A 22,405-nucleotide genomic window follows, 5' to 3' on the forward strand; every position below is an offset into this window, starting at 1 on the left:
TTTTATCTCGTTGAAGTGTTCTCACTTTCAAACGAGGTTTCTTCCCATTCCAAATGAACTTAGATATGAGAGAGTGCAGCTTGTCCCAGTAACCTCTTGGCGGTGCAAGAGGAATCATGGAGGAGTAAACGTTAACATGCGGAAGAACATCCGTTTTATTTACTGACACACGGGCTTGTAGAGAATTTGGGAGTTTTGACCAGCGCTGTAAATCTTTCTCAATAAGGTTAAATGCACTGGAAGTTGTGTGAAGCTAATATGAAGTATAGAGGGAAAGATGTCAATCCCGAGATATTTAAAATGGCTCCCCACTGGGATGGCAGATGGCGGGGGGGGGGGGGGTTTGGTGTGACCGAATTTAGATGCAACAATGACGACTTGCTCCAGTTAATTTTATAACCAGATAGTGAGCCGAACAGATCAAAGATGGATAGTAGATGTGTTAAAGAGGACCCTGTGTCACCAATATAAAGTAAAATATCGTCTGCATATGAAGATATGCGATGCTCGATGCCCTTGACTGAGATGGGCAGAACTGAGGGGTGTTGTCTGATTTTCTGGGCCGGCGGTTCGAGGGACAGGGCAAAAACGTAATGGGGAAAGGGGGCAGCCCTGGCATGTGCCCCTTAGTAAGGGGAATAGAGAAGAACAGGTATTACCAGTATACACCATCGCAGACGGGTTAGCATACAGAACCTTTACCATTTGGATAAATTGCAGACCTAGCTTAAAATTGTCCAAGGTGGCCCAGAGATAAGGATTAGGTCTGTCAAACGCTTTTTAAGCATCGAGAGACAAGACAGAGCATGGGGAATCAGTTGTCTTTGCTGCGTGAATAATGTGTAGCAAGCGCCGTAGCTTGTCAGATGCCAACCTGCCTTTTATAAATCTGGTCTGATCATTATGTATCAGTCTAGATAAATAGCTTTCAAGTCGCATTGCAAGTACTTTCGCATAGAGTTTGACATCCCCATTTAAGAGGGACAGGGGTCTGTAGTTACTGCATGGTGCTGGGTCTTTATTAGGACTGAGAAGCAATGTGATTATTGCGGAATTGATACTTGGATTAAATGAACCTTATTAATCATATCCAGCAATGGTGGGCCGAGTATATCACAGAAGGCGAGGTACAACTCTGGTGGGACCCCGTCCCAACCTGGGGATTTACCTTTCTTCATAGAGACAAAGGCTTCTTTCAACTCTTTTAGTGTAATGGAGGCACTAAGTTTTCCTGAATCCTGATCAGTAAGAGTAGGGAGCTGAAGATTCAGAACAATCTGCTCACATTTTCCAGCATTCAACACTACTTCAGAGGAGTAAAGGGAAGAGTAATAAGTTTTAAATGGCGAGTTAATTTCGCAGGGTTCAGTTAGGGTACCGGTAGGAGATTGAATGGCCATGATGATGGAGTGTTTCTCATTCTGTTTCAGTCTTAAGGCTAGTAAATGGCTTGGTCTACAGCAGGGGTGCCCAAACTTTTTGAGAGCAAGATCTACTTTTTCTCTCACCAGCCGCCTGAGATCTACCTCAGGACACAAAGACATAAAAATTGCAAATTAAACTCTATTGACTTATTTTATATGCAAATATGCATCAGTTGTAGCAGAAATAATAAAGTGACAGAAAACCTGATGCAGTTTCTTCCTCAGTGTGATTCTGACACTGGGAGTAGGTTACTGGTTTCTCAGTCAGAAGCTGGTTGCAAACCAGCAGTTGTCAGTCAGTCATGGCAGATTTGAAATTTGGTTTGATGACCTCAGTATGAGAAACTAACCAAAGAGCCCAGAAAAGGTAAAGGCAAATCTTCAGAAGTCGGGATATAATTAATTTAATTTCACATAATTATCGCTGTAGAATTAGTTAAAACTTAATGAAATATATTTGTCCTATTTGATGTTTGTTGTGACGTATACTCACATACGAACGAGGTCATTAGTCCAAGTTTGTCGTTTTTTGAATGTTCAGAAACTGCAGCGGGTGTGATGAGCCACAGCAAAGATAAACAAAGGTAAAACAACCCGAACAGGTGATCAACTCTAAACCACTCCTACCTTTTTACTTTCTGTCTCTTTGTAGTTTAAGCCACCCGTTGCCGTGGCAACCGCCTGCGCCCGCAAGCCGAGCAGAGATTATGTTAAAAACACAACATTCAGTCTGTTACGATATCAGGTTTCCAGGCGTTATATTTATTCCTCGATTATTAATAAGCCTCTCATGAACACAGCGCTGGTTGAGTAGCTAATTTAAACTCCTGCTCTGCTCGTCAGTCGGTCTTTGAGTCGCTTTTTTTTCTTTTTTTTTCTGTTAATGGGACCTAAACGCACCGAATTGCGCAACAAACAATAATTACTAAGATTATTAATTTTAACACATCTCGGTGATTTTTTTTATAATTATTATTTTTTTTAATGAAGCTACAAACGTTTAGGATCTTAGTGAATATTTTTGATAAGCCCGTCAGAAGAGGAAGCGCTGCTCTCAGCGTCCTGGTGGCGATCAGATTGTCACCTGCCGAGATCGACTTAAAACCTTCCGCGATCGCGATCGCCGTATTAGGCACCCCTGATCTACAGCCATTAAAATAATCATTCCTTCTGGTTTTATGAATTAGGAATTCGGCTCTTTGTCTTCATTATGAGTTTAACTCTGTTCTAGTCACTGATATTTTCCCCAATAGTTCATCATTGTGTTTATCCTGTCTTTCTAATTAAAGTTGTTTAAGAGTTTCCTCCAGTTCACCTATTTTCTGAAGACGATTTTTCCTAAGATGAGATGAGAAGGAAATTGTTGTGTTTTTAATTGATCCTTTAATCTTATCCCACAGAAATCTTGGATCCTCTACCACACCAGCATTGATTCCTATAAAGGTTTTTAGAGTGCTATGAAAGATTAGGTAAATTGTATTATTATCAACTATTTGTTATACTGTTTTATATGTTCTTAGTTTATTTGTTTATTTGATTTTCTTATTTGTTTTAGTTATATATTTTAAGAAATGTTTCTGTATTGTTAATCACTCTGATTTCCTTTCTCAGAGGGCCTCTCTGAAGAAGAGCAGAGACAGCAGCTCTTCACAGAACGCCCTGCTTTTGACCTCTTAGATAGCTATAAAACCATCGCCGTTAAGATTCACAACTTGTCCTATTTGATCCTGGGTCAGGAACTAGATAAGCTGGTGTGAGATAGATTGTGTTGTTAGTTAGTGATAATCTTGGGGCTGTGACTGTGTGATGAAGTGTTTTCCCCACTCCCTTTAGAGTTACAGTGCTCTCTGTGATTAGGGATCCTAAAGACAATAAAAAGAGAGGGGCAGGCAAATGTGCTTTCAGAGCAGTAGGAGATTGTAACTGAAAGCACATCTCTGTCTGTTCTCCTCGCTAGTATTCAGAATCTAACTTTCTCTAGTCTTTCCTGTGTTATTTTCTGTGTTTAATAGGTGTCAACTCTGACAGAAAGAAATTGCACAACTCTTCATTTCTAAGAAGTGATATATTGAATCGCCAACGTGAAGCTTTGGAAGGGATGTTTCTAAGCGTAAGGTGAGCGATACAATGCTGTGATCCGATAGCAAACAGGGTAGATTAACTACATTATGAATTACAGAGAATGAATTCGTAGATACTAATAGGTAATCTAACCTGGAGAAAGACTGATGTCTAGCTGAGTAAAAGGCATATTGTTTGCAGGTGGAATTAACTACACGATATAAGTCTACAGATCTTAAGTGTGATTCAAGTATGAAAGCTACATCCACTGAGTGCCTACAAAGAAAGTCTGAACAGGCTGCACGCTTCATTTGCCCATTTAGTCCATTAATGTTCCAGCTTATAACATGGAACTTCGTCATGTTACAGAAAACATATTAAAATTTGCAAGATACAGTGTAAGAAAATGGAAAATAATGCAACGATTCAAAGATGCAACGTATAGACAGTGACAACCAAACGAGATCCATAACCACCCATAAAACCCTGTCGCCGTAGCCCCAAAGCTCTCCAAAAAACATTGGAGGGCAGAACATCCATAATATAACATTTAACTTAACAAACAGCTCTTAAGGAGCATAGAATACCACGAAACACTGGACTCGTGATCCTAGAGTAATTTCCTCCAAAACCCACAGATCTCCCTTCTTCAATTAAATCAAGAGTTTACCACTTTATGTTATTATTCAAGTAATGTAGGTTTAATTTTAGTTTAAATCTAGTAATAAGTCCAGCAGGACATGCAAATATTATAATCAACAAAACAAAACACTCTGGGGTAAGGAGGCTTCAGTCCGAGCCGCATTTAGCGTGGCAACGGTTGAGTTGCCATGCCAACGAGACTAGCGGCGGGAAAATCTGTATTCACCCCAGCCGCTAGTAAACAGCCAATCAGCATTCAGTATTCAAACGAGCTTCACGCGAGCGAGATCCTGTTCTCTGCTAGCCAACCTGTTGGCTAACGATGGCTACTTTATTTGTCAAAGTCTTAAATGTGCAAGAAAGGAGCACAATGTTTTGCTAACACTACAGCTACAAACCAAGCCCCAAAGTTTCACAGGTCAGTAAAAGGTTTAAATAAATAAAAAATATCGAGAGAGTTGGGAGTAGGTCAGTTATGTTCCCTTCAACAACCTTAACATGTTGTGCTGCGCAGTTCGGTGTGTTTCGGTTCAGGTATGTAAATCCGCCACTTTGTCCTCCAGTGTAGCCCAGTGTGCAGTTAGTTTGTCCACCAATGTCGAGAGGCGATAGTCATGGGGCTTTGGGTGGTTTCCATACAGGCTGAAGTGTCCGCTCGGGTGGTTAACATCTCAGTCCGAAGCTCAGCGACCTGTTCTGCCACCATAGCTTGTGTTTTGGTTGAAAGTTGAGTGACTACTTCCTTCACCAGCGCGGGAATGGCTTCCTTGATAGCATCTGCCACAGCTAGCTTTACTAGCCTAGCCAATTCTTCGTTGTCAACAGAACATTAAGCTGTTATTGAGTTTGTTTAGCTGAATGTTTCTTAGAGGATGTAGCCATCGTTACCTACTAGACAAAAACGTTGACCTAAAGATCAAATATGTGGTAAAAACAATAATGGAAAAACTGAGCCGTGATAAACTACGACATCTCGCCGCGGTCACGTGACTCCGGGATGCTTTTATTAAAGTCCTGAATGTGTTTTTATTATCGGATTAAACTGGAAGGAACCGGTTTATTCTGAACTGTGAACAGAAACGGAAACAAACCGGATTGTTTGAATCTTTTCTTTGCACCAGTGTTGTGTTGTTTTTTTTACTCTGAATGCCCAGATTTAATAATTTAGCTTTTATTCACATTAACGTACCCATCTTTACTTTAACAAACTAATATTTACAATCAACAGAGACAAACAAAAGTTTAAAAATAAGTCAGCAGATGTTCCTTAACTACTGTAAGCTTTTGACATTTTCACAAGAAAAATACAACAGTAATTATACTGTAAACTGCATGGTAATGTGCTTTATGCATTGCTTTGAGCAAATAAAAGCAAATTAAATGTAAACATGTTGTTTTTTATAACTACTCCTTCATATTTACATTGATGCAATTTGTTAATTGATTTGCACCTAATTAAATAAATACATTATAAGTGTAAAACACAGTGGCAAATTGTCCAGATCTTCAGTGAAACCTTAAAAGTGCAATCATTGTGGGAAGACAGCGGGTCTACATGGCATCCTTAGGCAGCAGCCCATTGTCTCTCAGAACGATGTTGACGGCAGAAACCAGGCGGCCGCTGTACTTCAGCAGCCGGCCATCGTAAATCAGCTGCTCCGGCTTCAGCTCCGTTTGTCCCCGAGGCCTGCAGCACAAAATACAATCTTACGCTTTGCTGCCCCGACTCTGCAGGACAAAATGCAAACGGTTACCGCCTTTCTGCTCTCTGATTTAATAACAGCTTCTTCTGCTGCATTACAAAGGGATTTATTCAAAACAGAGATTTTTTATGGATTATTTAAAAAAAAAAGATTTAAATTTTTACTCAATTTTAGTCAGATTTTCACTGGAGGACTGCATTTCCCAGGGTCCTTAAGATGTTTGCTAACCGCCATAAAAAACAATGAAGAAGAAGATCTAAGACGACATTAGCTTACTTGACGTGGTACATCCGGGCTATCCGCCTGTCGGTCCAGGCGCAGCCGCCCTGCGACCGCAGCACTCCGTGGACGGTCACGCTGTACACGGACCGCGGGTTGGTGATGATCTTGTAGTTGTTGAAGACCGGTTTCCGTGGGGCGGGTTCGATGTAGACGTGGTTCAGGATGTTCACCCCGGATACGTTCTGCCAGCGGTCCAGCTGGGGCAGCGTTTGGGGCGCCGGAGGAGTCAGGGCAAACTCACTGGGGACCCAGTTGTTCTCAAACTTGTAACACTTGTTGACGCCATATTTTCTCTCCAGGAGCGGCAACAGCTCCACCCAACTGGGAGGAAACGGTAGAAAAACAAGAAGAAACGTCATCAATTAAAGATGTGGCAGAGTAGAAAAAACTGTAGTCATGCTCTGTGCATGAGTGCATGCTCTGCGTGCTCTTTCGTTCTTGTGTTTTAGTTATTTGTTAATTTAAATATTAACGTACATAATAAAATAAAATAATGATGCAGTGTACACAGAGCATTACAAGAACAAAGAACGGGTGTTCTGTCAGGTCAGATCATCATTCACTTAGCACAAACTCACAGTGTTCTGTCAGATCAGCATACGTTGTCAGATAGTCGTACGCTTAGCTCAGACATGCATACGCTGTCATTACCATATGATTTTATTTAATCAGCAACATAGAATCATGACGTAGATCATCATACACTTGGTTATTAACAGTTGTATGGCATCCAGCTGCAGCCAGACCTGCTTTAAATACACTTTGAAACCACGACAACGCATGTATATCTATCTAGTTATCACATTATGTCATATTATAAACAATTTAATAACTTATTTTCGTCATAACTTGTTGCGTATACTGACAACTACACTGACGGTCGGACTTAATGCGCATGCGCTGGCATGGTACTCACTGCATGTATGCTATTCTGACAGCGTATGGCTATGTGATAGAACACCGGCAATATCTGTCAGACATGTCATTACCATAACATTTCATTTAATCAACAACATAGAATCATGACGTAGATCGTCATACACTTTGTTATTAACAGTTGTATGGCATCCTGACTTAGCGGTTAAGTGAGTTTTACACGGGCGTGTGTTGTAGCTTACTTCAGCTGCAGCCAGACCTGCTTTAAATACACTTTGAAACCATGACAACACATGTATATCTATATAGTTATCATTGAAAACAATTTAATGACTTATGTTCATCATAACTTGCTGCGTATGGTGAACTGACAACTCCTCTGACGGTCGGATTTCTTAATGCTTAATGCATGTTATGCTATCCTGACAGCGTATGGCTATCTGATAGAACAACGGCTCTCAGTGAGTGACACTCCAGTCCTATCTAATAAGTAAAGAGCCGTGGAGAAGAATCGACTGTTTCTGAATGTCACATCACTATATTGCAGACTTTTGGACATAGCGTTGTCCCATATATGCGACAAGTCAGTCAACACCTCCGCACAATAATTCAGGCAGTGAGTGATAACATTTTTCATCACAATGCTTATGTGTCTCTGTACAGCTAGCTTTGCTAACATCACGTTAACGGAGCTTACCTTCTTTGAGCTACTTTTCTAAGTGACGAAAATAGTTAGACGTTGTCCCCACCGTCTGTGAAAGTGAAGCGCTGCTGAGTTAGCTGTGGCCATCGGATTTCTTACTATTTATGCAGCGCTATTATATTACTGACGATTAGACAAACATTTTCTGCCGCTGAGAGGAAACCACTGCGCATGTCCTGGAGCGCCGCGCGCGAGTGAAAGGTGGGGAGGGGGAGTAACAGAAACACGTAGTTGCTTGGATTTTAATCGGTGCGTTTTGCATCCACTGAAAACAAAAATGTTAACAAATAAACTGGACAGTATGCTGTATGTTTAGTGATATTTTCACAGTTGCGGTCTTGACTGGTCTTGAAATAAAATGCCAAGTCCTCAGAGCCCGAGACCGAGACAAGACCGAGACCAAATGCGGTCGAGTCCGAGACGAGACCGAGACCATCAAAAAATGGTCTTAAGACCGGTCTTAAGACCAAGACCAACTTCGAGTACCACAACACTGTCCTTAGGTATGTTAAGCTCCGCCTCCGGCCCGGTTCTGGCATATCACCTGCTGCGCCGTCTGATTTACATATCACATTTACAGAAACATGGACCGACAGAAATATTTCTACAGGATGAGAGAAATAAGAACCGACTGGTTTTACTATTGTTACCATCATTTTTTATTTTATTGTTTAACAGATTATGAAGAATTTATAGGCAATTATTCTGATGCTTCATTTTAACTATTATTATTATTACTATGGGTGTTAGAAATACTATGTTATCACTCTTACATTAATAGTCACTGTGTGTGAATCACTGCTATGACCCACATTTACAGAATGTCTGCAGCATGATTATCTAATGTTCCTGTCAGAAATCGCTCTCTTGATGACAGAACCTCCTTATCTCTCCCTCCTGTGAATAAAAGACGAGTTTTATGAATAAAATTACAAGTTTCTGATAATTATTGAGTTGGTAAGTAATATATTTCATAAAACTGAGATAAAGGGGAAGACTAAGTATTCCTTTTCAAACAGAAACGTTTTGGTAAGATAATTATTTTGTTCTATATGACATCATGAGTTTCCAATATTTAACTTATTAATAATATTCAGGTTTGGATTTTTGTCATATGTTATAATCATCATTGGAATATTTCACTCGGATGAATTTCAGAGATTTATTCTCTGAAATGAGTGACAGAAAACTGAACTTTTAATTTTTTTAAGACATTTATTTTGGAGCCATTTCTTTACACCTGAAAGACAAATAAAATAAAACCTGCTGGTGACTCAAAGTTGCATTTCAACATGACAGAAGAAGAGCTAAAGCAAAACGCAGAAGGAATAAAATGTCCAGAACTCCAGAAGTGACTCGGCGTTTCAGCGCTGCCAGGTCTGAAAGAAAGATGAAAGAGATTAAAGTCCTTTAAAAGTTTCAGCATTCATAGAGCAAAGAGAGTCAGGAAAAAAAACAGTCAAAGTTTATTTTGCACACAGATGAACAGGTTAAAAAGAGAAAAAGTTGGAATGTCAGATTAACAGGAAGATTGTTTAATTTCTCCAGATAAATGTGATAAAACCAAGGAGCGGTTTGTTAGCATGATCGGCCATTTTGTCTCGTTTCTAGATGTTTTTATTAAAAACTTTGACTGTTTAAAAAAAACAACCTGATGTCAAAACTTTCCCTCATCTGGCAGCGAGACCAAACAGACTGGAAATGATTCCCAACTGAAGCGCATGTTGGCGTTGAGTTTCCGGACACGAAGGAGTTAATAAACCCCGCAGGGTTCATCAACAAAGATCCTCTCTGGAACAGATGCAACACTCAAACAGAAACACAATCGGAATCCCGACAAAGACATAAAATACACTGCAAAAACTCACAATGTTATAAAGTATTCCGTCTAGTTTTCAGTGAAACTATCTTAGTGCACTTCAAATAAGACAAAACAAATATACGAGCTTGTTTTAAATCAATAATTCCTTAATATTGATTAAAAACTACCAGTTTTACTGGCAGATTATTTCACTAATAATATGAGAAAAAAATTTGTTATAAGTGAAATAATTTTCCAGTGGAAATAGTGGTTTTTAATCAATATTTAATCAATATTAAGGAATTATTGACTTAAAACTGAAGTTGTATGTTAGTTTTCAGAATTATATTTGCACTGGAAGCTAAAACAAAAACACTTTAGATTTTGTGTTTTCAGATCCTGTGAAGGAGGGAAAATGTAAACAAAGAACTCATCTGTAAAATACTTCTTGCATTTTGTTTAATTTTCCAGTTGATTTGACACATAAACACTGACTCACTCATTGGTTTCGATGCCTTTGTTTTACTAAAGACAAATGATTTCCACATTTATCACAAGAAATATGACTGAATGGACGACTTATTTGCTTAAGATGTTAGTTTATTGTTGATCACATCAACAAGAGCTGTAGCTTTTAAACAAAAAAAATTTTTTGTGGCAAAGTTTCTTTCAGCATCTTCAGAATAATAAAATAACAGATGAGTTAAAAAATCCACAACATAAAACCTTTGAAACTAATAATTACAATAAATAATTCATACATGTTAATGCAGAGCAAAGTATTTCCAGTGTCAATATATTCTATTTACTGTGTATTTATTGACCGACCAAGCAGACACGTGTTTTTGGTTAAAACAGTTTGTTTTGTTTTTTTCAGGAATAGTAACTTGTTTTCTTTCAGTGTTTAATTCAGTGAAGCAGCTGATTGGAGCAGAGCAGATACAAGTCTTACTTAAAGGTAAAAAGTACCGGAGAGTAAAACTACTCTTAGATGAACACACGTCCCAAAAGTTACTCAGGTAACGTAAGTAATTAACTCACCTGTAAGCCCAGATCCCGGATCAGAGGTCAGGAGCAACGGCGCCCCCTGGCGGCCCGGATTTGCGTTGCAGCATCTCTGATGGTCGATGAAAATCCTTCAGCATCCTGACGCGCCGCGTCCCTCATGTAGGCACGATGTGGAAAATGAGTAGATTCTGCCAAAAAACAGAAATCTCAGATAAATCTCAGGAATTTCCTAGAAAAATTTTTTCACAGTTTTTAAAAATATTGAATTTTGGAAATGTTTTGAATTTCACAAGTCAACATTTTTGACTTGTGAAACTGAAACAGAATTTTTTTTAATCTAAAAATGTCAGACTTTTTTCTGGTAAATTTTCAACTTATTAAACTCAGAAATGTTCAAGTTTTTTTTCTGAAAAAGCAGAAATGTTCTCCTTTTTTCAGTGGCCCTGATTTGTCTTTTTCAGAAATTGTATTTTTTTATTTTCTTGGGGGTTTTTTTTGTTGTATTTTGGTGAAATCCTGCTGAGTTTTTTTTAACTACTTATAAAAGATAACTTACAGTAAATTAAGATTAAATATAAGAACTTTTTTCAGTATCTGGGAACTATTCGGATTGAGTGTTGACTTCAATGTGCAAATGACTAATAATCTTGACGGTCTCAGCCTACTTCACCTTTAATTAGTTTTAAATATAGTTAACTTCCTGTTTGAGCAGATATGCTTTTGTTTTGAAGGGACTATTTCTTGTTTAACTGTTGGTGCAAAGGCAGCTTAACAACCATTAAAAGACAAGATAAATTATAACAGAGTGTAAAAACTGCAGCTCCTGGACACAGACTGAAGGGAAGTTTATGATGTAAATAAGTTCCTGTTTTAAATATTGTGTGATTTAAACTGTGTGATTTGTGTGAACGTGAGTCATTTTATTCTCAAGTATTTTTACTTTTACTTCAGTAAAATTTCTGGATTTTCTTCCCACTGGATGAAAAACAAAAACTCACCAGAAACACCTGCAGATTTTCATCCTTAAATTTCCACTTACCTTTATACTTCTGTCTGTGTGATGATGTAATTTTAAATATTAAATGATAATTTGACCAGTTAGTCAGTATTTTTTGAGTGATTTCTTGCCACTTTTTACTTGAGTGAAACATGTTGAAGTGTTGCTGTTCTTACAGTTTTTGGTTAAGTCGATAAACATGTCGAGGGCGGAGCATCAACGGTAAAAATCCATGACCTCATCTGTTCCTCCGCTTCGTTTCTGCGACGCTCCACCTGGAGCTGCAGCTCCTTCACCTGCTGCCTCATCAGGAGCTGCTGCTGGTTTGTCCACAATGGAAAAGGGAGGAAAGGGAAACGGAGCGGACCAGGAGGAGCCAGAGAGAGGTCCAGACCAGGAGAAAGGAGGCCTTCTGTCTCTGCTTCAAAGTGAAAACTCAGAGACGGCGCCTGCCCCCATGGACAGCAACGTCTTACTGTCAAGGTAGGTGCTGAACCGGCTAATAGCCGCTCACCTGCAGCAGGGAGACGCCAGGTAAGGTGATGGTGTCACGTTTCATGTAAACAGCTCAGTGAACGTCCTCTTGGTTCGTTTCCTCTGACCTGCAGCCTCTTCGCTAACAACAAACAGTTTCAACCAGCCAGTTAAGTTTACTGATGAAGCGCAGACACCAGAGATCATCAATGATCATCAATAATCATCAAATATGTTGGTCAAACTTTCATTTATTACGGTTCTAAAGCATCTCTGGGTATTTAGGTCAGATCTAAAGGAAATCTGTGTTTCGGATGTTCAGTTTTCTGGAAGTTTGTTCCAGATTTGTGTTGCATAGATGCTGAAAGCTGCTTGGTTCTGATTCTGTTGATGCAGAGGAGACCAGAACCTGAAGACCTTTACTGTAGTTCAGTGATCTTAAAGTTTATTCTCCCAGTGTAACGACTTCAGAAGCGGCTGATGCTCCGTCCTCCTGGTTTTAGTCAGAACAGCAGCAGCAGCAGCAGCGTTCTGGATCAGATTCATTTAGACCTGTGAAGAAACTGCAGCTGTAATTAATGCTACTAAAGAAAAACGCATCAGCAGGACGGGTAGAGACTCCAACAATTATGCTAAAGTAACAGCAGCACTAATTCAACATGTTTTTACTCATGTAAAAGGAAAAAGTACCAAGAAATTACCCAACTAGGAGCAAGTCACTGCTTAGTTTATATTACTTTTAACCCAGAAAAGGAATTAGATCAGTCACTCTTTAGCTTATTTTATCAGAAACTGTAACATCCTCACTATTTAGAAATTGAATTAGATACTTAGCATCCCTGAACAGGAGCACTTAGTTTACATACTTTAGAAAATTAAATTAGTTTTCTTTCCTCTTTTTTTTTCCTTTGGTTTGTTATTTTGTTTGTATTTCCTTTTAACTCATGTAAAGCACTTTGAACTGCCTTGTTGCTGAAAATGTGCTATATAAATAAAATTACCTTATCTTACCTTTTCTGAGACGTTATAAATGTTCTCCAGGTGATGGAAGGCTGGGTTTGTAACCATCTCTATGTGGCTCTGGAGGTTCAGAGGTCGGAGGTCAGCCTGATGTCCAGGTTCCAACTGGAATAACTGAAGCTGTAGATTTATAACTCTAGATCGCTCCTCTTTATGTCCAAAGATAAAAACTTCAGTTTTGTTTCTGTTCAGCAGGAGAAAGTTAAATCTGTTCTAATTATCTGTTCAGTAATTGGATGGTTCAAAGGTCACCTGGTGACATCATAAGGTCGAGCGGTGACTCTTCCTGTGATGAATTATTGTTTGATCGTCTTCCTGTATCAGACCGCCGCGTCGCCCCGCCGGCGGCAGCACGCCGTTCACCAGGGAGAAGCTCTTCACGGCGGCGTCTCAGGGCGACGCCGCCCAGCTTCACGGCCTGCTGGACTTCCTGCAGCTTCACCGGAAACGGCTGACAAGCCCAGAGTTCAAAGGTCAGGGACATAATCACAGCTTCATCAACCCTACAAAAAATGTAGGAGCTGCTTTAGGTCAATAACTACTTAATATTGAGTTTTAAAAAGTTCTTTATTTCACTTTTAACATGGAAAAAATTTGTTTTTATGAGTCAAACAGCTGTTGACTCATAACAGACACAGTTTTATCTTATTTCACGTGAACTAAGATATTTGACTAGAGCCTAATCTAGTACTTGGTATGATTTTGTGTTTTTTCAGAGTAAAAGCTGCAGCATTGCTCTGTTTGATTCGGGATAAAACCAGAAGGTTTTTCTGTTAAAAATCCTCCACTGACTCCGGCTCAATGCAGGACCATAGAGTTATGATGTCTGAGTTATTTAATTTGTTTCATTATTATTTCAGATGAATCGAATGGGAAAACTGTGCTGCTGAAAGCTTTTCTGAACCTGAAAGACGGCAGGAACGACACGATCGAAGTCCTGATGGACATAGCAGAGAAAACCCTGGACTCTGAAAGCTTCATCAACGCCGCGTACACAGATCCTTCTTACAAAGGTAAGAAAACAAACCTTATAAATGCCAACAGTTTGGTGAGTTTCTGTTAAATATAAAGGATTCGTTTCCCTTTAAAACCCACGCAGGTCAGACGGCCTTGCATGTGGCCATTGAAAGACGAGCGCTGCACTACGTGGAGCTGCTGGTCCAGAAAGGAGCTGATGTCCAAGCCAAAGCCAGCGGGACATTTTTCCAGAGGAACGCAAAGCTGGGCTTTTATTTTGGTGGGTGATTTCCTCCAAGAGGGATGAAGATGCTTCAGGGCCGTAAACTCTCACCAAACAACTCTGACATTTTGAGATTAATCTTAGACATTTTCTTGAAAAAAAAGAACTTTTTGAAATTTATGAGTCTCAAAATTTGAGCTTTTTAGAATTATGAAGCTCATAAATATGCAAGTTTTTTTCTGCAAAATTTCTGAGATTATTCTCAAAGTCTCTGAGTTTTTAATAGAAAATTTCCAACTTTTCAAACTTTTTTTTTTTTTTGTTTTCTGTCTAGAAAAATTCAGAGATTAATTCAAAATTTTGGGGGGAGTTTCGCAATTTTTTTTGACTTTTCAAATTCAAAATTTTCCATGTTTGTTTTTCCTGTGAGATTTCTGAGATTAATTCAATTGTTTTTCTCAGCAAATTTTATGATTTTTCAAACTCTGAAATGTAAGTAGTTTTCTAGAAAAAGTCTGAGATCAGTCTAAACATTTCTGAGGTTTTGTGTGTGTGGTAATGAACTCCTTTCTACTGGTCCTAACGCTCCGTTGTGAAAGTCCCGTCCTGCGTTATACCGGTGGGATCAGAGTTTGTTCTGCCCAGGCGAGCTGCCGCTGTCTCTGGCCGCCTGCACCAACCAGCCAGAGGTGGTTTCGTTTCTCCTGGAGAACCCGCACCGCAGAGCCGACCCGACCGACCGCGACTCGCAGGGAAACACCGTCCTGCACATGCTGGTGGAGATCGCAGACGACTCGGCGGAAAACACGGAGACGGTTGCAGAAATGTACGACAAAATCCTGGTTCTGCACCACAAGCTGAACAGCAAAGTCCAGCTGGAGTCGATGCAGAACAACGAAGGTCTGACTCCGCTGAAGTTAGCAGTCAAACTGGGAAAGATCGGGGTGAGTCTGTTTGCTGGAGGTCCAATAACTGAGCTGAGGTTTACAGCGTTAGATCTGTGGTGGATAGGGGATTACATTGCTGCCAAAAAACTCAGATATTTGGAGATTAATCTCAGAAATGTGCTAAACGAGGAAATGTATCAGATTGAAAAGTCAAACATTTAATAGAAATAAATTAGTAATTAATTCTGAAAAAAACAAGAACATTTATGAGTTTGAAAAGTTTATGTTTGCTAGAGAAAAAAACTCAGAAATTTTGAGACTGCTCTTAAAAATTTTGCAGGAATTAAAAAAAAAAGAAAATTTTAAGATTAATCTCAGAAATTGTCTAGAAAAATCTGAAATTTCTCAGTTTGAAATGTTGAACCTTTGCTGGAAAAATATTTACATTTTGAGCTTAATCTCTGAAATGTTTAAGAAAAGAAGTCAGAGTTTGAAAATTTGCTAAAAAAGAAAAAACAAAAACAAAAAAACACTAAAATTTTTGACTTTGGAAATTCAACTCTACAGAAAATTTCTGAGATTCATCTCAACATTTTTCTAGCAAACTTTCAGCTGTTGAAAATTTCTGAGAACCTCAAAATGTATATTTTTTGTAGCAAATGTTCAACTTGTCAAACTCAGAAATTTTCTCTGGAATATTTCTGATCTTTGAACATTTCCAAGGTTTTTGGCAGAGGTTTACTTGGCTCTCATGTTTCTCCGCCAAGCTTTTCCGCCACATGTTGAATCGAGAATTTGTGGCCGAGGAGACGCGGCAGCTGTCCCGGAAGCTGACGGAGTGGGTCTACGGACCGGTCCACTCCTCTCTCTACGACATGAGCGACATGGACACCGACGAAAACAACTCGGTGCTGGAGATCATCGTCTTCGGCAGCGAAATCCCGGTCAGCACTTTAGACTCTAAATTCATTTTTAAGTTTAAGCTTACGATCTTTTTTTGTGAGTAAAATCAGCCACTAAATGAATAATTATGTACCAAGAAACTAAAATAATTAATATTTATCTGCACCTAAGATGCAGCCGATTTGTTGACTTCATGTTTTCATTTCAGAAGATGCTTTGAGTCAAAACAACCTTCATTGTAAAACAGGTCATTAGATGAATGAAAGATATTAATAATTGCATAATTAAATCTATAAACTGTCACATGAAAAAGCGGATCAACCTTTTCCTGTAAATCTGTTCAGAATCGCCCAGAGATGCTGCAGATCGAACCGCTCCGCAGCCTTCTGCAGGACAAATGGCAGAGATTCGCCTCCAAGCTGTTCCTCCTGAACTTCTTGTCTTATTTGCTGTACCTGGCCGTCTTCACCACAGCGGCGTTCTACAGAAAAGACGGACAGGTGAGGCAGAAACAGGAATTCAGCTGAATGATCCGCGGAGTCATAGCGGACAAACTGTTTGTGTTTTCCCTCTCAGCCGCCGTTCCCAGTGGAAAACGTCCCGGCGGATCACCTCCGCTGCCTCGGTGAGATCATCAGTGTCCTGGGAGCAGCCAGGTTTCTCTATAAAACTGTACGGAAACAGAAAGAAGCCAACTGTATCTCATAACTCTGTCTGGGTCGGCTGCAGTAACGCGGCTTATTTTGAAATGTGTAGATAACCATTTTCAGGAGGAACCCCCCAAACATCAGCTCTCTGTTTACTGACGGATTCACTGAAATTCTGTTGTGAGTATCATCACTTTCTCTCCTCTGTGGATTTTCTGATAATTAATCGATTAATCGGATAAAAAAAAATTGGCACCTTCTGCAGATTACATGTATCCACTTATCCACTAACTCTAATTGCTTTTTTCTAAGAAAAAAAAAAAGACAATGTATTGCCTAAAATACAACAACAAAGCATTTATTTAATAAACACTCGATAATTTGTAGCAAAGGCTGAATAAATATGAGAAAACACAAAACATGCGTAAAGTTTAGGCTGATATTTTGGGATCAACTGATTAATAGCAATAGGTGCTTAATAGGAGATTTTTATTGATTTTATTTTTACAGATTAAACTAAAACTGCAGAAAATTTTTATTTCTTGTACAGGTTTTGCTTAATTCTTGGTCTTAGCGAGTCGTTTTTTCAGCAAAAGGCCTTTTTGGAGTCTCCATATAATGATTAATTGATTACTAAATTAGTTGACTAGTTCAATAATTGATTAATCACAATTAATATGATTGTCTCAGTTATGCTTTCCAGAAAACAGAAAAGCAAAATGAACATCCTCCTAATAACTCAGTAATCCGATAAGAGTCTCCAGTCACAGATCTGCTGGTGGTTCATGTTTTTGTTTTTCTTCCTGCCTGATAATAAACCGTCCTCCATGTTTGTAGTTTTTTGCAGGCTCTTCCTGTCCTCCATGTTTGTAGTTTTTTGCAGGCTCTTCCTGTCCTCCATGTTTGTAGTTTTTTGCAGGCTCTTCCTGTCCTCCATGTTTGTAGTTTTCTGCAGGCTCTTCCTGCCTGGTCACGTCCTCCATGTTTGTAGTTTTCTGCAGGCTCTTCCTGCCTGGTCACGTCCTCCATGTTTGTAGTTTTCTGCAGGCTCTTCCTGTCCTCCATGTTTGTAGTTTTTTGCAGGCTCTTCCTGTCCTCCATGTTTGTAGTTTTTTGCAGGCTCTTCCTGTCCTCCATGGACAGGAAGAGGACAGGAGGACAGGAGGTTGCGAAGGTGCTGCAACCACAACGACAGGAAGTGGTTGCAGCACCTTCGACCTGCAACCACTTCCTGTCGTCTTCTTTGTCATTTCTGCCAGTAGTAACATCTGGTTGTTGATCATGTGACTTGTTTGATGCAAACAAGTCACATGAGCCTGTAGTTTTCTGCAGGCTCTTCCTGTCCTCCATGTTTGTAGTTTTTTGCAGGCTCTTCCTGTCCTCCATGTTTGTAGTTTCCTGCAGGCTCTTCCTGTCCTCCATGTTTGTAGTTTTTTGCATGCTCTTCCTGCCTGGTCACGTCCTCCATGTTTGTAGTTTTTTGCATGCTCTTCCTGCCTGGTCACGTCCTCCGTGTTTGTAGTTTTCTGCAGGCGGCCCTGCTGCTCCTGTGTGCGGTCTTGTACTGCTGCGGGCGGACAGAATACGTCGGGCTGCTCGTCTTGTCTCTGGCTCTCGCCTGGATGAATGTTTTATATTACACACGAGGCTCCAGGCAGCTGGGGATCTACAACGTCATGATGCAGAGAGTAAGAGCTTAGCAGCGGCTCAGTGGTTACGGCAGGCAGTTTTAACATCAGTTCATACGAATGTCTGTAATTACTGTAGAAATCTAAAACTACATTTGTGCTATTTCAAATGATAATTTAACAAGCCAAAGTTCCAGATATCTCTAAGTTATTTTATTCATTTTTTGCTTTCAAGATATCTGCACTAGTTAAATCTTATACATCTCCTGACTAAAATGCATGTAATATATCTTTAATTGTTCATTAGAATTATGACCGGTCAGAACAAAAGGTCAGATATCTTAAATTTACTTTACAACTAGTTATAATTTAACTATTATCTAAAATATACGTATCAGATAGTTTCAGTCAGTAATTCAGTCAGTCAAAATATAAGTAGAGATATCTTAATTTACTAATGTTATAAACCAGTTTCAGACATCTGGAATGTAACTGATTTTATGCTAAAACAGCCTGCCATACAGTAGCTACGTTTCCACTACAAATGTGAGTAAAACTTTGTTGATATTCCACTAATGTCAAAACACACTAATTTGTAATTCCATTAAAACAGAATTAAAACGACATGAGAACAAGTTTGTTCAGCTATAAGTAACTGAAAAACACGCAGCACCTTCGACCTGCAACCACTTCCTGTCGTCTTCTTTGTCATTTCTGCCAGTAGTAACATCTGGTTGTTGATCATGTGACTTGTTTGATGCAAAAAAGTGTTTCCTTTTCAGCTTTGTGAAAAATACTATTATGATACAACAAAAAAAAATAAAATAAAATAAAACCCCACCAGTCTTAGAGCCAAAACTTTTTTAAATCAAAAAACAAGTTTTTGTTTAAATTGTTGTTTCTAGTTTGCAAATTTATTTTGGAAATGTGAAATTATGTGGTGAATGGAGACGCAGGCAGTGCGAACACAGTCTGCTCCTCTTCAGATGATCCTGGGCGACCTTCTGCACTTCTTATGCGTCTACATCGTCCTGCTTTTTGGATTTTCTGCCGGTAATATTTCTAAACGCAAGAAATTCAACACAGCGACTCATTCGGTTTGGACTCCTAACCTGCAGTCGACGTTTCCTCTGCAGCCGTCTGCACCCTCATCGACAACTCACCTGGAGGGAGTCCGACCAACGACTCGGTCCCACGACAAAGGAGTTTTAACGTCGAAACGTTCAAATGCGAGAAGCCGAGCTACAACGACATCGGCTTCACCACGCTGGAACTGTTCAAGTTCACCATCGGGATGGGAGACCTGGAGTTCACCGACCACGTCCAGAACCAGACGGTCTTCTACGTCCTGCTCATCTGCTACATCGTCCTCACCTACATCCTGATGCTCAACATGCTCATCGCCCTGATGGGGAACACGGTGGAGAGAATCAAGGAGCAAAGCCAAACCATCTGGAACCTGCAGGTGGAAGATTCACCCGCAAATTCCTGTCCAAACGATTAGCTGTGTGATTTCAGCAACATCTGTGTTTTAGGGCCGTGGAAATTAAAAAGGAGTAAATGTGCACCAAAAAAAACTTGGAAACTTTGAGATTGATCTCAGAAATGTTTGGAGAAATATGGAAACTTCTGAGTTTCAAAAGTCAAAATAATAATTTAAAAAAACACTTCATTTTTTCGAAAAACTTGAAATTTGTCAGTTTGAAAGGTGAAAATTTTAAGATTCTCAGAAATGTTCTAGAAAATACTCGGAAATTTCTTAGTGTGAAAAGTAAAAAATAATAAAAAAAAATCTCAGAAATTTTCTTGGAAAAAAAAAACATGTTAAGTTGTGAGTGTGATGAGTTTCTTGCAAGAATTTGCTAGAAAAAAAATCTAATTTTGAGATTAATTTAATAAATTTTGTATAAAGAACATCTGAGTTTCAAAAGTCACAAATTTTAAGCTTTTTGGAAAGTTTAGTTTTTCTGGTAAATGTTCAGCTTTTCAAACTGAAAATTTTTTGCTTTTTTCTATAAAAATCTCAAAATTTCTGTGGATTTTTGGTAGAAATTTACTCCGTTTTTGTGTATGCAATTTTCCTAATTCGTAGTTAGCATAACAGCTAACTATGAAAATGTGTAACATGCAAGCAAACCTTTTAAAACAGAACAGATGGAAAGAGAAATCAGTCACCTACGTGAATCAGTTGGAGAAACCGTTTTGTTGTGGTTTCCCAGAGAGCGTTCACCATCCTGGACATGGAGAGGACTCTGCCGCGGTGGCTGAGGACGAAGCTGCAGTCCGGCGCGTCAGAGATGGTCTGCGTCAGGAACGACCAGGACGACGCGCGGAGATTCGTCAGGTGAATGTTGCTGGATTTGTCTGGACCAGTCAGTAAAATAAAAACAACACACAGCAGAAGTGGCGCCTCCTGCACAACCAACAGAAATGCAGCAAGTGGTTCCTGGATGGTAAATCAACAGCAAAACTCTTGTCTTTTCCAGCAGCCATTGTACAGCTCATGCAGTGGTGAAACCAGCCAACCAAACCTGCTGGAGCTCAGCTGTGGTTGCTAGGTAACAGGCTGGGGTTGGCTGGGGTTGCTAGGTAACAGGGCGTGCTGCTGATTTGTGACGTTGCCTTCAGAGGTTTTTGAAACGGCTCATTTTCCACCGTTTCATTGTGACAGTAAGTCGGATCAAAAACATCCACCGCATTTTTTCCCCCTAAAAACAGATTTGGATGCCGTCATGAATCAAACTTTCTCCAATAAAGTTCCTGTTTAAGTTGCTGAAAATAAAGCAACTTTTTCAAAACCAACAAAATATAAAGCTTTCAACAAATACAAGGGAAATGTCAGCGACGTTTTGGGATTTATAGTAATTTGTTCTTTTCTCTTTGTTCTATTGAAATGTTGAATGTTTTAATTTATCGCTAAGCAGGTAAAAAAAAGTTTCACAGTAAGATTATTTTGCATTTTAGGTTATTTGACCATCGTGGTGATTTTATCTTATCTAGCATCAATAAGTATTTCCACATGAGATTTTCTCTGGCGTTTCGTCCCTTTCAGAGTGACGGAAATAAACTGGAAGAAATGGCGCTCGGATGTCGGCGTTAAGCTGAAGGAAGAACCTGCAGGTCAGCTGACGACCGCACGAACCGAGGAGGAAACTTCTGGTAAATCATCTGGTGTTCCTTCACTGCTGTTTCCTGTGGCTTGAAATTTACTAACATGTTCAAACTGACTGTTCAGGGAATCCGTGGAACGTAAATGTGCTTCTCCAGAGGATTCGCTCCAGACGACAGGAAGACAGCTACGTTCTCTAACTCAAACTCTGATTTTTATTTCTTAAACACATTTCTCATAACTCAACATAATTCGTCCTTGTCTTAAGAAACTTTATTACAGGCGCATTTCATCACATCTTTAAAAAAAAATGTATTTCCAGAAAATTTCAAGCTAATATCTTGTAAAATTGAATGTGTTTCTGTTTATTTAAACATCAACTGTGAAGGTGATCATGATGCCAAGTTAAAACATTTAAACGACACGACGCTACGCAGACTACCTCATGTGGAAGGAAAGCTTTTCTACTGACGGTTAAATATGATTTGATTTTATTAAATCATGTTTAGTTTGGAGGTTTAACAGAAGTTTTTTAGACGTCACTGCTGGACGTCTAAAAGATCAATTTAAAGCAGATAAAAGATAAACTCTGACTTAGGCTGCATGAAGTCGGTTTGAAGAATCTAAAGTTTTTCACAATAAAAGTCACTAATAAAAGCTTTGTGTTTACAGTCTGGGTTATTTGTTAATTTATGTGCAAATTATTTCACTTTATTTTCTTAATGAAAGGCAAAGCTGGAAAATCAGATTTGCTTTGGTAAAAAGTGAGAGCGGGTGGAGTAGAGCCGTGGTGGATGGAAGCTTTTGCTAATTTTAACATCAACCCCCAAAAATTCCAGAAAAAACAAATTTCTGAGTTTGAAGTTGAAATTTTGATAGAAAAGACCAAGAAATTTTCTAGAAAAAAAATTGTATCAAAAGTGAAAAATTTGACATTTGAAAATCAATTTTTTGTCAGAAATGTACAATCTTAGCAAATTTTTGACTTTCCAAAAACATTTTTTAATGTCAGAAATTAATCTCAGAATTTCCTATTGAGATCAAACTTGCATCTTAAAGT

General features: G+C 39.1%; 2 protein-coding genes across 2 annotated transcripts; one reads left to right on the forward strand and one right to left on the reverse strand.

Moving 5' to 3' along the window:
* Positions 1 to 5,282: 5,282 nt before the first annotated feature.
* LOC106906729 (uncharacterized) lies at positions 5,283 to 7,903 on the reverse strand. Its single transcript, XM_088011580.1, has 2 exons — positions 6,107 to 7,903; positions 5,283 to 5,814 (listed from the first exon to the last, which is right to left on the reverse strand). The coding sequence occupies exons 1-2, from the start codon at positions 6,469 to 6,471 to the stop codon at positions 5,679 to 5,681; spliced, it is 501 nt and encodes a 166-aa protein (XP_087867706.1). The 5' UTR covers positions 6,472 to 7,903; the 3' UTR covers positions 5,283 to 5,678.
* Positions 7,904 to 11,680: 3,777 nt separating this feature from the next.
* Positions 11,681 to 22,002, forward strand: LOC106906731 (transient receptor potential cation channel subfamily V member 1-like). The gene is made up of 15 exons (XM_014972128.2): positions 11,681 to 11,980; positions 13,316 to 13,464; positions 13,852 to 14,004; positions 14,091 to 14,228; positions 14,817 to 15,115; positions 15,826 to 16,002; positions 16,306 to 16,461; positions 16,538 to 16,633; positions 16,718 to 16,788; positions 18,131 to 18,296; positions 19,223 to 19,289; positions 19,373 to 19,701; positions 20,456 to 20,580; positions 21,289 to 21,395; positions 21,472 to 22,002. Exons 1-15 carry the CDS (start codon positions 11,730 to 11,732, stop codon positions 21,543 to 21,545), a joined length of 2,358 nt encoding a protein of 785 aa, XP_014827614.2. The 5' UTR covers positions 11,681 to 11,729; the 3' UTR covers positions 21,546 to 22,002.
* Positions 22,003 to 22,405: the final 403 nt, after the last annotated feature.

The sequence above is a fragment of the Poecilia mexicana genome, unplaced genomic scaffold (genome assembly GCF_051168715.1).
Source record: "Poecilia mexicana isolate PSO_F unplaced genomic scaffold, ASM5116871v1 scaffold_13, whole genome shotgun sequence".
NCBI lineage: Eukaryota > Metazoa > Chordata > Actinopteri > Cyprinodontiformes > Poeciliidae > Poecilia > Poecilia mexicana.

Excerpts from the sequence above, each read along its gene's own strand:
- LOC106906729 (XM_088011580.1), bottom strand. The coding sequence starts at position 6,471 with ATGACGTTTCTTCTTGTTTTTCTACCGTTTCCTCCCAGTTGGGTGGAG. Across the intron at positions 5,815-6,106 it reads GCCCGGATGTACCACGTCAA|GCCTCGGGGACAAACGGAGC; the intron begins GTAAGCTAATGT and ends TTTGTGCTGCAG.
- LOC106906731 (XM_014972128.2), top strand. The coding sequence starts at position 11,730 with ATGACCTCATCTGTTCCTCCGCTTCGTTTCTGCGACGCTCCACCTGGA. Across the intron at positions 16,789-18,130 it reads GGATTCACTGAAATTCTGTT|TTTTCTGCAGGCGGCCCTGC; the intron begins GTGAGTATCATC and ends CCGTGTTTGTAG. Across the intron at positions 18,297-19,222 it reads ACAACGTCATGATGCAGAGA|ATGATCCTGGGCGACCTTCT; the intron begins GTAAGAGCTTAG and ends GCTCCTCTTCAG.